This window comes from Rana temporaria, chromosome 4 (genome assembly GCF_905171775.1).
Source record: "Rana temporaria chromosome 4, aRanTem1.1, whole genome shotgun sequence".
NCBI classification, from domain to species: domain Eukaryota; kingdom Metazoa; phylum Chordata; class Amphibia; order Anura; family Ranidae; genus Rana; species Rana temporaria.
In genome coordinates this window covers 102,850,907-102,870,508 of record NC_053492.1, presented here as the reverse complement: position 1 = coordinate 102,870,508, position 19,602 = coordinate 102,850,907, and the positions used below count along the sequence as shown (strand labels likewise).

The 19,602-nt window shown below is 42.6% G+C and overlaps 1 protein-coding gene across 1 annotated transcript in view; it reads left to right on the top strand.

Moving 5' to 3' along the window:
• The window catches only part of LOC120936397 (ephrin type-A receptor 3-like), a gene marked incomplete in the record, with an annotated part of 325,284 nt that overhangs the window by 69,744 nt on the left and 235,938 nt on the right, over positions 1–19,602 (top strand). The window contains 1 exon segment of the mRNA XM_040348687.1: positions 7,505–7,552. Within this exon segment, the coding sequence (XP_040204621.1) occupies positions 7,505–7,552 (48 nt within the window).

Here is a 19,602-nt window from a genome sequence, read left to right as displayed (position 1 = left end):
GATGATGAAATAACAGTGGTCAAAATACTTACACAAATCAGCAACTTTTCCTCAGACTTTGAGAAATTGCTTCCCACCATGTTGCTGTAATATTGGGAAACTGGCAAGGCTCCAGGAAATGGTCGCGTGTTGTTCGCGCAATTGCGCATGCGCGATCGAAAAATCGCAATCGCAATATGTATTTTGGTTAAAATATCATACATATTCGATTTCAGAGTGCTGCTACAGCAGTTTTCGAAATATCTGCAATAAATTTCGCATTCGCATGTTGCGATATTTCGATAAAATATCAGGAATATTCTGAGCCAATCAGAGCGCTCCTCCAGCATATCTCGAAATTGCGCAATAAATATCGCATTCGCATGTTGCGATATTTCGATAAAATATCAGGAATATTCTGAGCCAATCAGAGCGCTCCTCCAGCATATCTCGAAATTGCGCAATAAATATCGCAATCGCATGTTGCGATATTTCGATAAAATATCACGAATATTCTGAGCCAATCAGAGCGCTCCTCCAGCATATCTCGAAATTGCGCAATAAATATCGCATTCGCATGTTGCGATATTTCGATAAAATATCACGAATATTCTGAGCCAATCAGAGCGCTCCTCCAGCATATCTCGAAATTGCGCAATAAATATCGCATTCGCATGTTGCGATATTTCGATAAAATATCACGAATATTCTAAGCCAATCAGAGCGCTCCTACCGCAGTTATTAAAAAATCGCAATTATTTTCGCATTCGCAATAGCGAAAAATCGCATTCAATTAATTTCGATAAAATATCACGAATATTCGAATTTAGCGAATATATCTCGAATATTCGAATATATATTCGAGATATATCGCGAAATCGAATATGGCATATTCTGCTCAACACTAATTTGCACCAAACAAATGGTCAGCAGCAATGGGTCCGATTCATACTAAAAATTACCTCAGATAACACCTTCAGGACAGAATTGTCAGTTCCTTCAGAAAACATGTTTTTTTATTGCACTGAAAACTTAAACATGAGCCTAGCACTAGCTAATACAAGCTTAAGGCGGGGTTCACATTGCAGCATGCTCCGGCTCACAGCAGGAGTCCAGTGTGTCTCCATTCACAGTTTCAGGTCCGATTTCATCCTGCATTTTTGGCTGAATTCGGATCTGAAATGGACCAAAAGATGCATAGGGCTCCTGTGCAATTTGCTCCTGAGCTGCTGCAGAGATTTATGAACCGGCTCCATAGAAAGCGGAGAAACCTGTATCCAATTCGCATAGGTGTGATCCCAGACTAAAGGACAACTTTTAGCCTGGGTCCACACTATAGCGATGCAGGAACTAGCACAATTCCAGTTTCCGTTCCCGCATCGCATCTCTCCCGCAGGCAGTTCATACTGCGAACCGCTGTGGGTGTCAATACAAAGTTAATGACAATGATTGGTTCGCAGATCTGCACCTTTTTTTATGCAAATCCAATGTGAGTTCAGCCATACAACTGAAAGTGGGAGCAGGTACCTGTCAAAACCTTGTACCCGCTACCCCCACGAAAAGTGCCAAATGTGGCAGGGACTGTCGTAAAAGGCACAGATAAAACACTAAAGTATATATTGTCGGCACCATAAAAAATACCTGTAATAAATAATTGATAAATAAATTAGATTGTTGTGTGTATGACACCCTTAGGCCTTGTACACACGACCGAGTTTCTCAGCAAAAACCAGCAAGAAACTTGCTGGAATGTATTTTTTTGCTGAGGAAACCGGTCGTGTGTACATTTTCGTTGATGAAACTGTCGAGAAACTCGACGAGCCAAAAAGAGAGCAAGTTCTCTATTTCCTTGACGGGAATGGAGAAAATTGGCTTGTCAAGTTCCTCGACAGCCTGACAAGGAACTTGACGAGGAAAACTATGTGTTTCGCCCGTCGAGTTCCTCGGTCATGTGTACGAGGCTTTAGGCAGATCCCTAAAAAGAGTAAAAGCAGTGTGAACTAATTTGGGATATGTTTATACTGCAACTAATTACAACTGTAACCTAAAGAATTGCTTTTGATTGACTGCAATGTGCTCTGATTTGCCTCACTTTAAAAAAAAAAAAAAAAAAAAAAGGGGGTTAGTGTAAATGTGTACTTTTTTGCTTTATAACTTCTCAATAAAGCAGCAAATGCCATAAAACCCCACACTTAGGCCTCGTACACACGATAGGATAGCCAGAGGACAACGGTCTGAAGGACCGTTGTCCTAGGTTAACCGATGAAGCTGACTGATGGTCTGATGTGCCTATACACCATCAGTTAAAAAAACGATCGGGTCAGAACGCGGTGACGTAAAACACAACGACGTGCTGAAAAAAACGAAGTTCAATGCTTCCAAGCATGCGTCGACTTGATTCTGAGCATGCGCAGGTTTTTAACCAATGCTTTTGCATACTAACGATCAGTTTTGACCTATCGGTTATCAGTTTATAGGTTAAATTTTAAAGCAAGTTCTCATTTTTTTAACCTAAGTTTAAAAAACCTATGGGGCCTACACACGATCGGTTTGGACTGATGAAAACGGTCCTTCAGACCGTTGTCCTCTGGCAATCCTATCATGTGTACGAGGCCTAAGTGTGCTTTAAAATACCAGCTACTTTTGCAGTTATCTTATTATTAAATTACTTATGGTATATCCCTTATTATGATTTCACATAACTTTACTGTAGAAGATATTGCTCAGTAATTCCACCATGCATGCTACAATTATATTAAGATGGCAAACAAAACTATATTAATTTAATGTATGTATATCACATTTTATTTTATACTTTATTACAATTTTATATAAAAAAAGTGTACCTATAGTATATATACTGTAGTCTGTTACAGTAGACTAGTGCATCCCAATACAATTTCTTTGTGTACTATCATATACTACAACTATTACTAATTAGTTATACTTTAATACTGTCATAATTAATTTAGAGCATAAACCTTTATCCAATCCATATATTTCAGTGTACCAGACCTTAGATGCATTAATTTTATTTTTTCAAGTACGTTTTACGTACAGAAACATTGTATCCTTATAACTTCCATTACACTGAACTGAAATCTTATCAGCTTTCATAGCTGTCTTCTGTGAACTACAAAACAACTCCCCTCTATGCGCTAGAGATGAGGGGGAGGTGTTTGTAGCACAAGAGCAGTCCAGGGTGACAACGTTATGCCTTCATAGATAAAGTACAGTTATTGAGTTTTATCACTCTAGGAAATAAAATATGTTTCTGGCAGGATCATTGGGTAAAAATAAAGGAAAAAATCCTAAATAAAAAAGAAAAAACAAATACAGCCACCATACACTGATAAGCTACAATATAATATACTACTAATGTTGGCTTTAGATACGCTTTGATTTAATGCTAGTGTAGCACTACCCCCGAAGGAGCTGCTGGTTAGTTTTGGTCTGCCGCTACCTCACTGTTCTCCGTGTTGATCAAATTTCAAAAACACGGTTGCCAGTCACTGAGTCTTTTCCAAAGGCTTTATATTCAATCACAATGTTGACAGAACAAGGGGAATGGAGGGAGAGGAAAAGTTCAGGTACCTTTCTGTAGATCAATGAAACCTTGAGATCCCTGAGACAGGTGCACACACTGGATTTGCTCACCCGGACAGGCCTCTGCCACAGACCTGGCAGCCGGAATGATGCACAAACAGTCAAAAAGTAAAAGTCTCTGCCACAGACCTTATAGTAACAATAGCTGCTGAACGATCCTCTGCCACAGGATCCAATAATTAGAATTATCCTTAGTAAACCCAGTTGCACAGTATGAAAAAGTCCCTTTGAGCCGACCCGGCAATACTATGAAGCAGATAGGTCAGGATGCGTCCTCCAACTGAGGTACCAGGCTCCTCTCGAGATACCAGCTTAGCTTCCATCTGTGTCCTCTCCAAGACGAGTCCTCCCCCGGTTCCTTCAGTTGATCAGCTTCTTCCCGCAGGACAGACAGCATAGGATCACCCTTGAGCCAGTAGGCCCCAGATAGCTTCTGGGCCTACCTCCAGTTGCGAGGCCTCAGGCCAGCCGACCCAGAGGCAGAAGAGGAACTGTCACATTCCCCAGGTCAAGGTGACCATGAGGCGAGAGACCCAAGGAAAATGGGGTCCACCCCTTAAGTACCCTCCCCCAGCATGCCCAGCGGTAAAGAAACTCCCACTAGGTTGGTTCTGGCAAAGAGCACCCAATACACTCTGACTGGCTGTAACTTCCAACACAGAACCAGAGGGGACAGCGACACTTGCTGGTACCCGTGGGAAATACACCCAAATTGGAGCAAAGGCCAATTTAGCCATAAAACACAAATCTGAAATAACTACATTTCAGATATCCCACTAAATTTGAATAATAGCGCCTGGTCAACAGGAGCAAGGCGCTACACTAGTTTTCAGCTATTTACACATGCTAACATAAGCACACGCGCGTGCATGCACAAACCCACGCTGAACTGGATAGACTGGTGTCTTTATTCAACCTTACCAACTGTGTACCTTTGTAGCTGATATTATCTTTTTTTAGAAACGTATCAAAGCAACTATGTATCTGTTGGTGAAGGACATAGGAGATCAGTGCATCATTACATGGAAATAGTAGCTAGAGGAGATAAATAAGGGAAGATGATGATGTCACTTTCATAGCAAAACATTATATTTATTGATGTTGACAGGTGCTTGATTGCTCCATGCTGACTTGTAGATTTAATGATAGTTTCTCTGTAAATAGAAAAGTGTGAAATATAAAATCTGACAGTGGAAGAAACATGGACTTACGGTATATGAAAACTAGCATATATGAAAAAACAGGAATCTTTCAATTATAAAGCGTTATTAAATCCAAAACCAAAAATGTAATATATTGCAGCTTAAAGCGGAGGTCCACCCTCATTTTTTTTTTATTTTAACAGTCTTCTTAAAATATTTTTTTAAAAACATTTGAAAATAATAATATTTTTTTTCCTTACCAAATATGGCTGTTGCTAGGCAGTCGTCCTAATCTGCCACTTCCTATACCATGGAGCTGTTCCTTCTCTGGTGTTCTGGGAAATTGGGTGTGCTGTCTTCTGGGACCTGTGTGTGTCGCAGAAGACATCCAGCCATTCGCAAAGCGCTGCGCGACTCGCACATGCGCAGTAGGAAACGGGCAGTGAACCTGCAAGTCTCTACTGCCTGTTTCACTTAGACAGAATGGCGGCACCGGCACCCGATCCGATGGACGGATCGGCCTCTGGGGGCTGACGTTGCGGGCTCCCTGAACAGGTAAATGTCCTTATTAAAAGTCAGCAGCTACAGTGTTTTCCTGCATTAGTTTTCTTTTTCTAGGCCTCTATTTTCATCTGATGATTTGGCCAGTAACACATCTCGGGCCAGATTCAGGTAGACTTACGACGGGCGTATCAGTAGATACGCTGTCGTAAGTCCGAATCCCCGCCGTCGTATATTTAAGCGTACTCTCAAACTGAGATACACTTAAATATTGCTAAGATACGACCGGCGTAAGTCTCCTACGCCGTCGTATCTTAACTGCATATTTACGCTGGCCGCTAGGGGCATGTACGCTGATTTACGCCTAGAATATGTATATCAGCTAGATACGCCTATTCACAAACGGACGCCCGGCCGTGGCAGTAAAGATACGCCGTTTACGTAAGGGGTTTTCAGGCGTAAAGATAAACCACCAAAAAGATTGCGCAGCCAATGTTAAGTATGGACGTCGGAACCGTGTACATTTTTTCAAGTTTTACGTTGTTTGCGTAACTCGTCCGTGAATGGGGCTGGCCGTAAGTTACGTTCACGTCGAAAGCATTGACGATTTGCCGACGTCATTTGGAGCATGCGCACTGGGATACGTCCACGGACGGCGCATGCGCCGTTCGATCAAAACGTCATTTACGTGGGGTCACACTTAATATACATGAAACACGCCCACAGCTTCAACATTTATATTAGGCGGGCTTACGCTGGCCCTAATACGCTACGCTGCCGTAACTTTGGGCGTGAAATCTTTGAGAATACCATACTCGCCTCTCAAAGTTACGGCGGCGTAGCGTATAGGAGATACGCTACGCCCGCCTAAGGGTATGTGAATCTAGCGACTAGACTCTGGATGAATGTACACATGGACACCTTTGGACAGCAGCATTGTTAACCTGCAGGGGGGTGAGTGTTAGATGTACTAGCAGATTTATATACACCAAACAGTTTTTTTTTACTTTTGGGATAAAGTTTTAGATAAATGAGTAAAAGCTAACCATTTTAAGCACCCCCATCAGTGTTGAACGATTTGTCTTATCCCTCTAACTGGTACATCTGCAAGCGAGCTTGTTCTTTTGAAAAGCAATAGACCTGGCTGGCTTACCAGATTTAAATAGATGAATAAAGCCAAAAAAAAAAAACGAATGCAGCCATCACATTAAAGCATTGCTAAGCTGCAATATAATAAATGTTTGCGTTTGGTTTTACTACTCTTAAACTAGTCTTTCTATTTACATTACTTGTCTTGAATAAATTCTACTACAACTAACTGTGACTAATAGATTTGCATAAGTCCACAATATCCTTAAATATGAATGCTCCAAAATACTTTCAATCTTAAATAAAAATTGATGTTAACGTTAACAGTAAGGAAGATGTTAGAGGTTGTGACTTTGCTGGTATCCCCTCTGATTTAGAAAATAAATAAATAAATAATAAAAATTCAATATGTTTTCTCATATCACAGCTGTGTGGTCACGTGATCCCCCTCCAATCTCCTTCCTCAATCTAACGAAAAGCTGCGGGAGGGGCTGAGATTCCCCTCCGACGTCAGCCAGCCAGCAGAGGGGGGTCACGTGACCACACAGGGCCGATGTGAGGAAAGGTATTTAGCATTCTCATTTAAAAACAACCCACACACTGTAGTTGGTGACTGTATAAACCAGAGGGAATGCAAGTATTTTTGCTACATATTGCAGCAGAAAAGCGGCAAAAGAGGGGCTGGAAGGAGATTGGCTTTCACACTGACAGGCAGAGAGGGAGGGGAAGAGGGGAGAGAATCAGCACACAGCGGGATGTGTGGCATGTAAACTGACCACAGTATCATAGGTCAGCAGCTATGATTACCATGGTTATCACACACAGGGGGACTCAGGAACAGGCAGGATCAACCAGGTATTTTACAACATAGCACGGGACAAATTACACGGCACAATTACTGTGCTACAGATCATGCTTTAATGAAACAGGATCATTATTTTTTCTTTTTAGGGTTACAACCACTTCCAACCAATCAGAAATAATGTCTTAAATAACCCTTGATTAGATTGGTCTTTATGAGTTTTGCAAATTTCCACTGCTTTTTATTGAGTAAGACCATTGGTCTGGAAGGTAAAAAGGTGGGTCAGCCCAGAAGTATAAGTGTGTTATAAAAAAGGAGGGATGTAAAGTCCTCCATTGCTGACCTTTTTCAGGGAAATGACATGTCTTTGTTTTTCTTAATACAGTACTGCCGTCTGATGCACTGCACCCCTGTGTTCTTACATCATGTACAGGTGAGAGGCACTCGTGTAGACATGCCATCACATAGTGGTCATACGTCTGTCATAACTGAACTCAGGATCTGTATAGATATATGTACATGTTGTCATTTGTGTCCATGTCCATTAACAATGTATACCCACTGTCAGAGTTATAACATTGATACTGCACGGTATATTAAGGCATTTACACAAACGCTATGATTTACTAAAGACAAAGTGTCTGTTCACTTTGCAAGAGAATTTTCATGTAAAGTGGAATTCCAGTCATTTTTCATCTTTTCATCTATTAAATATTCTGCCCTTGTTGTTTTAACTTTGGATAATAAAATATTTTTTTCTGCCAGTAAATGCCTTATACAGCCCACTTCCTGTTTCTTGTCTGGAAAAAAGCCTAGGCTTATGACATCATGCACAGCTCTCTCTCTCACTCTTGTGAGAGTTTGCCAGGAGGGGAGGGGGGTGAGTCATTAGATGGCCAATGAGAGCTGCAGAGCTGGAGGTGTGCCTATGTGTATCTGTGTAAATGCAGGAAATGAACAGGCAGCAGCTTTAGCTGCCCACAGCTAAAATTAATGCAGCCATACTCAGTGGAGGGAGATTTCTGCAGCATATTTGGATAGTACATAATCACAGTATATATAAAATAATATGCAAAGTGGTTGGAAGGAAGCTTCAGAATGGCAAAGCTGTTTTTATTACAAACTAGCTGAATACCCGGCGTTGCCCGGTCTTCCTATCTTAACCTTTTGGGGAGGAAAATCATAGTAATATAAATATACCCATCTTTTATATAAGGGTGTAGGTAAGGGTTAATTTAACTGTCATATATTTTTATTTGGCATATAAGTAATATGTGTACCAGGTATTATTGAAATATCTCCAGGCGTACAGAAGTTATGAAGTAAGATGTATTTCCCATAGAGTTGAATGGGACTTTAAAGGAAAACCCTGACCATGGCAAATGGGGGTGGGTAAGGGTTAAACCACCTATCCTATGTTTGTTGCTGACATATAAGTAACATGTGTGCCAAGTTTCATGTTAATATCTTTAGCCGTTTGGACGTGATGCTGGAACATACATACATACATACACACACTTGAGTTTTATATATATAGATGTGAGCAGACTGCAGTTCCTCTGTAAGTGAATAAGGTGAAGCTCTGCTGACTTCCATCATCCAGTGATGTGCAAACAAAAGTACAGGTTTTTGTTTTTCCTTGCATGTGACTTGATATGCATTGCAAAGTAAATTTTCACTATATTCACTAAACGAAAGCCTCATACACACGCCTGGCTTTCCCGGAAAGAAAACTGCCAGGAGAGCTTTTGGCCGGGAAAACCAGACGTGTGTATGCTCCATTGCAGTTTTCCCATCAGGAAAACAGCTGGGAATCCCGTTGGGAAAATAGAGAACCTGCTCTCTATTTTCCCATCGGGATTCCCGCCGTTTTTTTTTTCGCCAGATCTTTTACTTACTTATGGGAAACACTGCGAGGCAGTGCCGATGGAGCACACACACAGCCGGGACTCCCGGCCAAAGCTCCATGCCAGTTTTCCTGCCGGGTTCTCTGCTTTCCCCTTTTTTTTTGGCAGGGCTTTTTACCGCAGAGAAAACCGAGCGTGTGTACAGGGCTTGAGGAAACATTCCCTTCCAAAGTGAACAGCCTGTTTGCCTTTAGTAAGTCATCTCCACATAGTTCAAACATGTGCTGCAACATGCTAAATCATATATGGAATATGGAGAATCACAACAAAAAAACTGCAGGGCAAAAGGGTTAGGTGAAAAAAAATTATTTGGGTTATAGCAGCCGCTAGCGATAATCGCAAGAGAATCCGGCAGACTGGTTGTACCCAAGTTGATCGATTGATCAATTTGGTACATTCAGCCTGCCCATTAATGGTTCAAATCTCGGCCAGTGCCTGTTGAACCGGCTGAGATTTGAACCGTGGATGCCTAGCCTTACTAAAGAAATTCAGTTTTTTCACTTTGCAATTTTGCCTTTGGAAAATGAATGTTCACTTAGCTTGGTGAATAAACTGAAGATAGGTAAAAATTCACTTTGCAAAGAATATGCAGTTATTTGCAATGAAAAAAAAAAAACACAGTAGGATAGTTGGCCGAACATGGTTGGATGACATCACAGTGTCACCAAGCTACGCACATTTTCATTAATGTCCCTGTTTGCAAGCTATACCAAACAGGGTATTGTTAAATATATTATTGTTCTTTATGCTACCCAATCAAATATTTGTTGTGCGTAGAGCCTGCTTTAAGGTCTTATTGCATAATCTCTGATGTCAGAGCTCTCTAGGGGAGAGACATTTTGGGAGTCAGGAGTCAGAGGTGCTTTCTTGTTAAATATCTGACCTCATGCGCCTTCTTCCCATTCCTGAGGGTGCATAACAGTGCCCTATGGCAAAGTCATATAGTTAAGAGAAATTGACAAAACATATACTATTAGGACATGTACATAAGAGGACTGGTCAAGAGTCTGTCTGAGCCCCAATTCTATTGGTTCAGTTGGGGTCAGATTTGGGGTCAGTTTTGGTACTTTGGACTAAACACAACAAAACCACCAAGGGCACTTTCACATAATGAACCCTATAAATAGAAGAGAAGAGGCTGCTCCTGAGCACAGCAGGAGCCAGATATAGCTTAGATGGTCTTCCAAGTGGTGTAGACCTTCCCTTATGAACTCTCATAAATGGAGAAATGGTGTGTGGCAAAATTGGTTTAGCAGTGAAAGTAGCAATTTTGCCAATGCTCAAATTTTGCTATGTGAACTGCTCAGGTGAAATGTGTTAAAAAATAAAATAAAAAATCACATGGCTTTGTTATCTAGTAAAGTATATTTTTCATTGGGTTATCTCGGACAGGGTGATCAATGGCTTTTTTGATAAACAAAACCACCCTAACACCAACCAAAAATTTGTTTTTGTAGTTACATAGTTAGTCAGGTTGAAAAAAGACAGTCCATCTAGTTCAACCATTAAAAAATAAATAACAAATCATACAATCCCATATACACAATCCTAGACCCAGAGTTGATCCAGAGGAAGGCGAAAAATCCCAGCAAAGTATGATGCAATTTGCTTCAGCAGGGGGGAAATTCCTTCCTGATCCCCCCGAGAGGCAAACTGATATTTCCTGGACCTACTTTACCTCTAAATATTAGACATGTGCATTTGTTTTTGTCCGAATTTGAGGGATTTTCACGTTCGTTTTAACAAGCGATAACGAATGCGCAGAATCCGAAATCAGAAAGATCCGACATAAAAAATGCTTTATTTTCGTTTCTTTGCGACAACAGTTCGATATAATAGAAGATTCGACATGACGGTGACAATAGAGATCTGTGTCTATCGAACCTGTGGTCGAATGTGCCTAACCTAACTCTATTAGTCCAAGATTATTTGTCATAGAGAAAAAAGATTCGACATTATAGAGACATGAAGATTTGACGAAGCAACTAAAAACATACAATCGCAGCAAGTGGATATTTATGGTCAAATGCTCCGCCCACAGGCTATAGAAGAATTGTAATGTTGGTTGACTAGTAATAATAATTAATAAATATAATTATTACTAGTCATATAACATTAGAATTCTACTATAGCTTTAATCGGAAATGTACGATTGCGGCGTCGTACAGTTTAGCTTCTCCTTCGAATGTTCTTAGAACATTCAACAGACACCATAAGCTTTCAATGACAAATTCGACATTAATTTATTTCGATTTTTGGACGAATGCATTTTTTAACAAAACAAGATAAATAAAAATGAATTTCGGACATAACTAAATAATTGTATTTTTTGGACGAAACCAAAATTCTGAAACAAAATATTTCAGTACGCACATGTCTAATAAATATTAGTATCCAGTTATAATATGTACATTTAGGAAAGTATCCAGGCCTTTTTAAAGCAATCTACTGAGCTGGCCGGAACCACCTCTGGAGGGAGTCGATTCCACATTTTCACAGCTCTTAGGCCCCGTACACACGGACGGACAATCCGACCATCGGACCAGTTTCAGCGGATAGATCCGGTCGTGTGTACGGGGCCAAACTGTGAAGAAACCTTTCCGTATTTGGAGATGAAATCGCTTTTCCTCTAGGCATATAGTGTGCCCCCTTGTCCCAAGGCAGTGCTGGAAAATTATGGTGGCCACAGACAATATTGACACTTTGGACCCAATTTGGACATTTTCACTTAGGGGTGTACTCACTTTTGTTGCCAGTGGTTTAGACATTAATGGCTGTGTGTTGAGTTATTTTGAGGGGACAGCAAATTTACACTGTTATACAAGCTGTACACTCATCACTTTACATTGTAGAAAAGTGTAATTTCTTCAGTGTTGTCACATGAAAAGATACAATAAAATGTTTACAAAAATGTGAGGGGTGTACTCATATATATATATATTTGAATTTGGAAGAGTTGTAAAATATCTGCAGAGAACTACACTATTAAAAAATGACTCACACTATTATCTAAAACTATATACTGTAGTAGATGAAGAAGCTGTGATAGTGACAGTAACATTCTTCCTTTAGATTTATAGTAGACATTATTTGCTTAATGTGTTGACTTGGAGCTTAGGGGCTTAGCATTTTCATCATTGTTACAGCTTTGGGAGTTGCTGTTTAAAGCCTATCTCAAACCAGATTTTCTTTCAGGAGAAAGACTTAAAATTTATGTTAGGTTTTATTGCGGTCTGTGAGCTCATTGGGGAGATTTCTCCCCATATTCTGACACCAGCACAAGAAATGGGGGGAGCAGTTGTCACAAGGTCAGAAACACACAGACAGCATTAAAATATTTCCAGAGGATCTAACCTTCATTATTCTGTTAAAATGTGTTTTAACAAGAAGCAAGGGAAATATTATCAAAAAGGACACAGACAGAAACGAAAGCTCGGGAGTCGTACTAACCCTTCCCTGTTCTATTCAATGCAAACTAAAACAGCATGGAACCTACATTTTTATGCAGAGAAAAAGTTATAATGCTTATTGTTGGTTTTCAAATATGCATGCTATATGGCCATGGGGTCTTCTGGCCAGAATTAGCTTCTGTCAGGAAATCATCTCCGGTATGTTTTATCCGTATGTGGAGCTACCCATGTTATCCCTTTTTTTCTGCATTATTTCCTTTCCCAGTTTGATCCTGTTAGGCCCCGTACACACGACCGAGTTTCTCGGCAGAATTCAGCCAGAAACTCGGTCGGGAGCTGAATTCCGCCGAGAAACCCGGCCGTGTGTACACTTTCGGCCGAGGAAGCCGACGAGGACCTCGGCGAGGAAATAGAGAACATGTTCTCTATTTCCTCGTTGTTCTATGGGAGAACTCGGCCCGCCGAGGTCCTCGGCGGCTCCAGGACTGAACACGCCGAGGAACTCGATGTGTTTGGCACGTCGAGTTCCTCGGCCGTGTGTACGGGGCCTTACAGTCTTTCTGGATTTTTTTAGAACCACTGGTGAGGCTTTGTGACATAACCAATACCTATAGACTTATGCCCTGTACACACGATCTGAATTTCCGATGGAAAAAGTCAGACGGAATTTTTTATATATATATATCTCATTTCACTGAAGCTGCTAGCAGTTGTCATTTGCATGAGCCCACTGGATCCTATTTATATATGTGCCCTGTATGAGGGTGTAAGGTGGTTCCAAAGGAGAAGGAAGGTCTTGTGATTTCAAGGCAATATACACTTATCCTTGGGGTAAGTGCATCCCTGAGAGGCGCTTCCTGTTTTCACGAGGTGCTGTATGGGTGAACGGTGGATTGTGAAGAAGATTCTTGCATCGCTGTCACTAATGAACTGCACTTTTTGAGCACCTCTCTTTCATCTAATTTTCTGTTGATTTCCTTTATGAGGATTAACGCATAAAGAAGTTTTGTTCATCTCAACTAGAACAAAAAGCGCTACTACAATATTTATTGAACATCTATTGCTCTTTATTTATTGTTTTATATATATATATATATATATATATATATATATATATATATCACCCTCTATATATATATATATCACCCTCTATATGTAGCACCCACTAGTGTGTGATAGAAGTGAGTGTAGGCAAACCATATTCTGACTCACAGTTAAGCTAGTGAGTCTTAATTGCGTCAAGGTTTATTAGAGTTCAAGGCTGGATGACTCATCCTGGCAGCTCTCTGGTTCCCCCCCTGGTCTAGAAGTTTGGAGAAGTGGAGCTGCCTTGCAGGGCTGCCATCAGAGGGGTACAGACATTACACCTGTAAGGGGCCTGATGGTCCCCAGGGTCCCTTACAAGCCTAGCTGGCCCTCTACCATTTTTTTTGCATTACACCTGTAAGGGGCCCGATGGTCCCCCAGGCCCCCACCCGCTCGTGTCAGAAGAGAAGGGCCCGCCTAAAGCTGTGTAAGGGGCACTAAAATTTGTGATGGCTGCCCTGCTGCCTTGAATATTTATGGAGTTTTGGCCAATCCCCAGCAGTGGGCCAGCAGTGGGCTGAGATAACTACATAAATAGATATGGGCCATGCCAGCAGAGGCAGTCAGATGGAAGATAAAGATACTGTGTTGAGGAGGCTGTCGGAGGCCCTAAGGGGGCCCCCTAGTCTGGGGGAGGAGGGGTGTCCTGCCTTCAGGTAGGGCTCTTGTGCTGGAAGGATTCAGCCAAAACACACGGGCAGAAGTTTTTCCTGGAGTCATGGGAGCAAGAGAGGACAGAGTGAGTAGTCAACACTGTTATGGACTAACAAAGGGGGCAGACTGTGACATGTAGCCAGTCTCCCATGAAGATGGCGGTGTGCTTATGTCTTCAGGCCTTTCCCTGAGGCCTTGTACACATGACCGCTTTCCACGGCAAAATCCATCAAGAAAAATGCCGGCAGAGCATTTTTGCAGAGAAAAACGGTCGTGTGTATGTTTTTCGTCGAGAAAACTGTTGTGGATCTCGACGAGAAAAAAAGAGAACATGCTCTCTTTTTTTTCTCGTCGGGAGCCTCAATTTCCTCGTCGTGTTTCTCGTCGGGCTGGTTTACGACGAGAAACACGTTCGTGTGTATGATTAGAAACCCGCGCATGCTGAGACGGGAGCGCACCTTCGGTAAAAGTAGCGTTTGTAATGGAGATAGCACATTTGTCATGCTGTAACAGACTGAAAAGCACAAATCGTCTCTAACCAAACTTTTACTAACACGCGGTAACACAAGATTAGCAAAAGCAGCCCCAAGGGTGGCGTCAGTAGAATCGAACTTCCCCTTTATAGTGCTGTCGTACGCGTTGTACGTCACGCGTTTGAGAACGACGAGATTTTGTCTTGACAGTGTGTATGCAAGAAAAGTTTGACAAGATTCTCGTCAAGGAAAACTACGTTTCTTTTACGACGAGATTCTCGGTCGTGTGTACGAGGCCTGAGAGACCTCCTGAGAGTCAGCTGGGTGAACCGGTGAAGAGTCAGCCAGGTGGACTGGTGTAGAGACAGCCAGGAGGGCTGGTAAAAGGGGCAACTATAGCTAGGTGGGTTGGTAGTGCCTGAAAAGGTAGTGCTGGGATCAGTGACCACAGAGGAGTAGTTACATGCTGTTTCACTATCTGAGCTACACTTAAAGGGTCTGCAAGTTCCTGCATGTGATAGGCTGATGCTAAAATCTTACTGGGAGCCCGTCAGATTATCTCAAGAGCGATTCAGCTGAAGTCTGCAAGTGTTTGTGCTGGAGGAAAGAGGAGAAGAGACTGTATATAGGATGTTGTCCCTGAAGTTGTTAAAGTCAACTGGGCATCCCATAACCCCCCATCCCTATCCAAGTTACTAACCCTCTAATAAATAACAAAGAAACAGCCACAGTCTGACTCTGGGTGCTTGTGAGAATTTGGGGTGCCTGGATGTGCAGGCTGTTCATCTGCAGCTCCTACATGGGGTGTGCTACATATATACTGTATATAGTGACGGGTGTTTGATATATGACTTATGTTAGAGACCCGCTGTCTGATATGTGAAGGTTTAATGCAAATAGGTGATACAGTACTAGTTTGGCATTGTATGGGGTCAGGTTGCTGTAGCTGATAATATTGAAACACTAAAATCAAATTCTACGTGTGCTGGCTAGCTTGGAAAATTAGATGAAACCTGTGCTGAGGCCTGATGGTTTTCTTTTACCTGCAGTTATCTGTAGGTGCTTTCCATACTGCTCTCTGTATTGAGAATATTATATATTATTATAGTGTAGCGCCTGTGTACTTTCAGGTACAGGTGCTATATTAAATTTAAGGGGGATGAGAGAGTTAGTTAGCTCTCATTCAGTTGATTTGTCCAAATTGGGTCTCTGCTTCAGCTGGGCTGTACTGTGGGCTCATTCTGTTGTTCCTGGGATGTTGTTCCACCCCAGGTGGCAGCAGTGGAGTCCAGGGTGGGGTGTCTCTTGCCAGCAGCCAATCAGGAGGGGTTTTCCCTTGCAGGGCATGCTGGGAGAGGGTACTCCTGGAGCAGATGCCAAGAGGCGGGGTTCTTGTTCCTGGTACGGCACCCACCTTCAGGGTGACCGTACATCACGGCTCCCCGGCGATATGGCCTACCAGGCCGGGGGCGCGTTCCACGTGGGGTTCCTGGTTCCGGGACAATGTTGGCCCGGAACATTTAAAGCTGTGGCGGGGCTCCAGTAATCGACTGAGCCCCAACTTTGAGGAGATCCCAAGCAAGTGTAGCTGTTGGGTGGGGAGTCCGTCTGAGGAGCGCCAATGAGAGGCTGGCGGTCCAACAGGGCCTGGACAATCCACCGGGGATCAAGGTAACTGGACACTGAGGGGGTGGATGTTGGCCACCTGTCAGTCGGTAACCTAATTGAAACTACCTGAGAAAGATCCAGGCAAGAAGAAGTCTACTGAGGAGAATAGTCTCCATAACCTAAGTTCTGAGGCCAGGTCTGTTCCTCTCAAAGTTCCGAGTGATACCCTGGCTGCCAGGTCGGTGTGAGAGGCCTGTCCAGGTACGCTATACCCACTACGGCTGGAGTGGCGACGAAAGTGAAGTGTCATTGGAAGCAGGACTGGTTCCATACTGTTGAGCCTGAATCTGCTACTTCTCCTTCTTCTACATCTCTGCTATCTACCTCAAGTTTTTATTTTACCGTGTTGGGTAAAATAAAGCACAAGAAAAGACACCTGCTGTTTGGACATTCCATCATTGCTGCTCTCATCATCATCTACCCCTAGATGCTCACAGAGGTAACACGCCATCCCAATTCTATCCAGCGGCTCCTTCGGGGGTGAGCGTTACAATAGGAATTGCATTTGCGGCAAAAAAGTAACTATTTCTGGAACTTCTGTGTCTATTGTAAGAATTAGAAAGTCATAAATGCAAGATGATTTATTTTTAGCATTTGCAATATGTTTCATTTTTAAATGATTATGCTTCTAGTTGCAGAAATGTGCAGAAGCTCACAAGATTTTCATGTGTTTACACACCAGAATTTCAAGCTTTTCTCAAGTAACGCATATGTTTAAAGCTGAACTTCAGGACCATATCAATATACCAATAATGCAGTTATGTATAAATTAAAAATGTCTAATTCTAATTTTTAATGCAACTAGTAATTTGACTTTGCATCTACCACTTTTAATCCTTGTACAGTGCAACTAGGCGAGAGAGGAGCAGCACTCGAACCATGCTTTCTGCATGCACATGTGCTTGCACCCAACATGCTGACAGATGTAGAGAGCAGAGGGATGAGCTCATTTGTTTTCTGCTGCTCCATCACTGTTAAAATCTCAGGTTGGGACCAGGGAAGCTGTGATGTCTGATAAGGACTAGATGGGTGGATAATTTGGCAGGTAAAACAGTTCCCATATATGCATTAGATATAGCTGTTTGCCTGGAGTTCTCCTTTAAAGCAAGCAGCTATTTTCTCCATAAGCACAATAGGTCACAATGACTTCCAACTCTAAGTTTGACTATAGACAGGCCTTTGTTCTCCTTTTCACTGGCCCACACTGCTTCTTTTTTTTGCTGTAGTCAGTTTGGTCCATTTACATTTTATTCCTGCCTGTGAAGATCCCCTAATTTCGTCAAACCCCCTACCCCACCCCAAGTATACCTTGGCAAGTCCCTAGCTAAATTTTTCTTAAAGTGGTTCTAAAGGCAGAAGTTTTTTTTTTTTATCTTAATGCATTGTCCGCATTAAGATAAAAAAACATCTGCTTGCCGCTCCTGACCAGCCACCCCTTATACTTTCTTGAGCCTGATCTTGATCCAGTGATGTGCACAAGAGCAGAGGCTCTCTTGACTCTCTCTCTCCTCATAGGCTCAGACTTAACAGCAGGAGCCATTGGCTCCCGCTGCTGTCAATCACAGCCAGTAAGCAGTGAGTGGGGCAGGGTCAAACCGCACTCAGTGGGCCAGATTCTGGTAGATCGCTGCATCTTTGCGGCGGCTTAACGTATCTCATTTACGTTACGCCGCCACAAGTTTTACGGGCAAGTGCTTGATTCACAAAGCACTTGCCTGTAAAGTTGCGGCGGCGTAACGTAAATCCTCTAGCGCAAGCCCGCCTAATTCAAATGATCCAGCTAGGGGGCGTGGATCATTTAAATTAGGCGCGTTCCCTTGCGAACGTACTGCGCATGCGCCGTCCCTAAAATTTCCCGACGTGCATTGCGCTAAATGACGTCGCAAGGACGTCATTGGTTTCGACGTTAACGTAAATGGCGTCCAGCGCCATTAACGGACGACTTACGCAAACAACGTAAATTTTCAAATTTCGACGCGGAAACGACGGCCATACTTAACATTGACTGCGTCTCATATACCCAGGGACAACTTTACGCGTCGCAAATCTTACGTAAACGTCGTAACTTCACTGCGTCGGTCGGGCGTATGTTCAGGAATTTGCGTATTTTGCTAATTTGCATACTCGATCGGGAAAACGACGTCGGCGACACCTAGCGACGAAAAAAAAAATGCATTTAAGATCCGACAGCGTAAGAGCCTTACGCCTGTCGGATCTAATGGTTATCTATGCGTAACTGATTCTATGAATCAGGCGCATAGATACGACGGGCGGACTCAGAGATACGACGGCGTATCTCTTTTGAGAATCTGGCCTATTGTGTCTTATGGACATACAGAGTCAGCTCAGGAACAGGCATGCATGAGTGCCCCTATAATAAGCAGCTTGCTATGGGGCACTTGGTGGGGGGAGGGGCCAGGAGCGCTGAAGGGGACATGAGAAGAGGAGGATCAGGGTTGCGCTGTGCAAAACCATTGCACAGAGCAGGTTAGTATAACTTATTTTTGTTTTAAAAAAAAGTAAAACGTGAGACTTTAGAATCTCAAATTTAACTAAACTTTAAAGGTATCTCAGTCTTAATCTGTAGGGTTCAATGTTGAGTTGGCCCACTGCAACAGTTTCAACTCTTTTGGGAAGGCTGTTCACAAGGTTTAGAAGTGTGTCTATGGGAATGTTGGACCATTCTTCCTGAAGCGCATTTGTGAAGTCAGGCACTGATTTTGGATGAGAAGGCCTGGCTCATAGTCTCTGCTCTAATTCATCCCAATGGCCAAACCTCCGAAGAGGAAGAGTCTTTAACCCTGAACCCTCAAGGGTAGAAGGCTTCTGAGCAGTGTGGTCTACCTAGGCTGAAGCCAGGTGGACCTCACTCCTAAGAGACTAGCCAAAGCCAGTCCACCAAGACCCCTTCAGATGGAGAGAGGCAAAAGATCTGAACGCCACAGAATCTCCCGTCAGCACCAGTTCGGGCCCCTGATAACCTACATTCTCTCTGTGCAAACACAGAAAAAACACACATGCAGTGTAAGAGTATAAGGAGTGAAAAAAAAAAACACCCCAAAAAGTGCAATGTGCAGTACACAAAGCAGTCGGTCTTTTGGCCGGTATACAAATTGCCCTGGCTGGCCAAAAGACCCGTTCAAGAGGCGTTGTGCAAAAAAAAGCTTAAAGGGACATGATCAAGTGCCAGTGAAAACACCATGGTGTGGTGCAACCCTGGGACTCCACCCTCAGAGGGCACATCACCAGGAGCTCCTTGTGTCTCTTGTACTGTAATAGCTTATT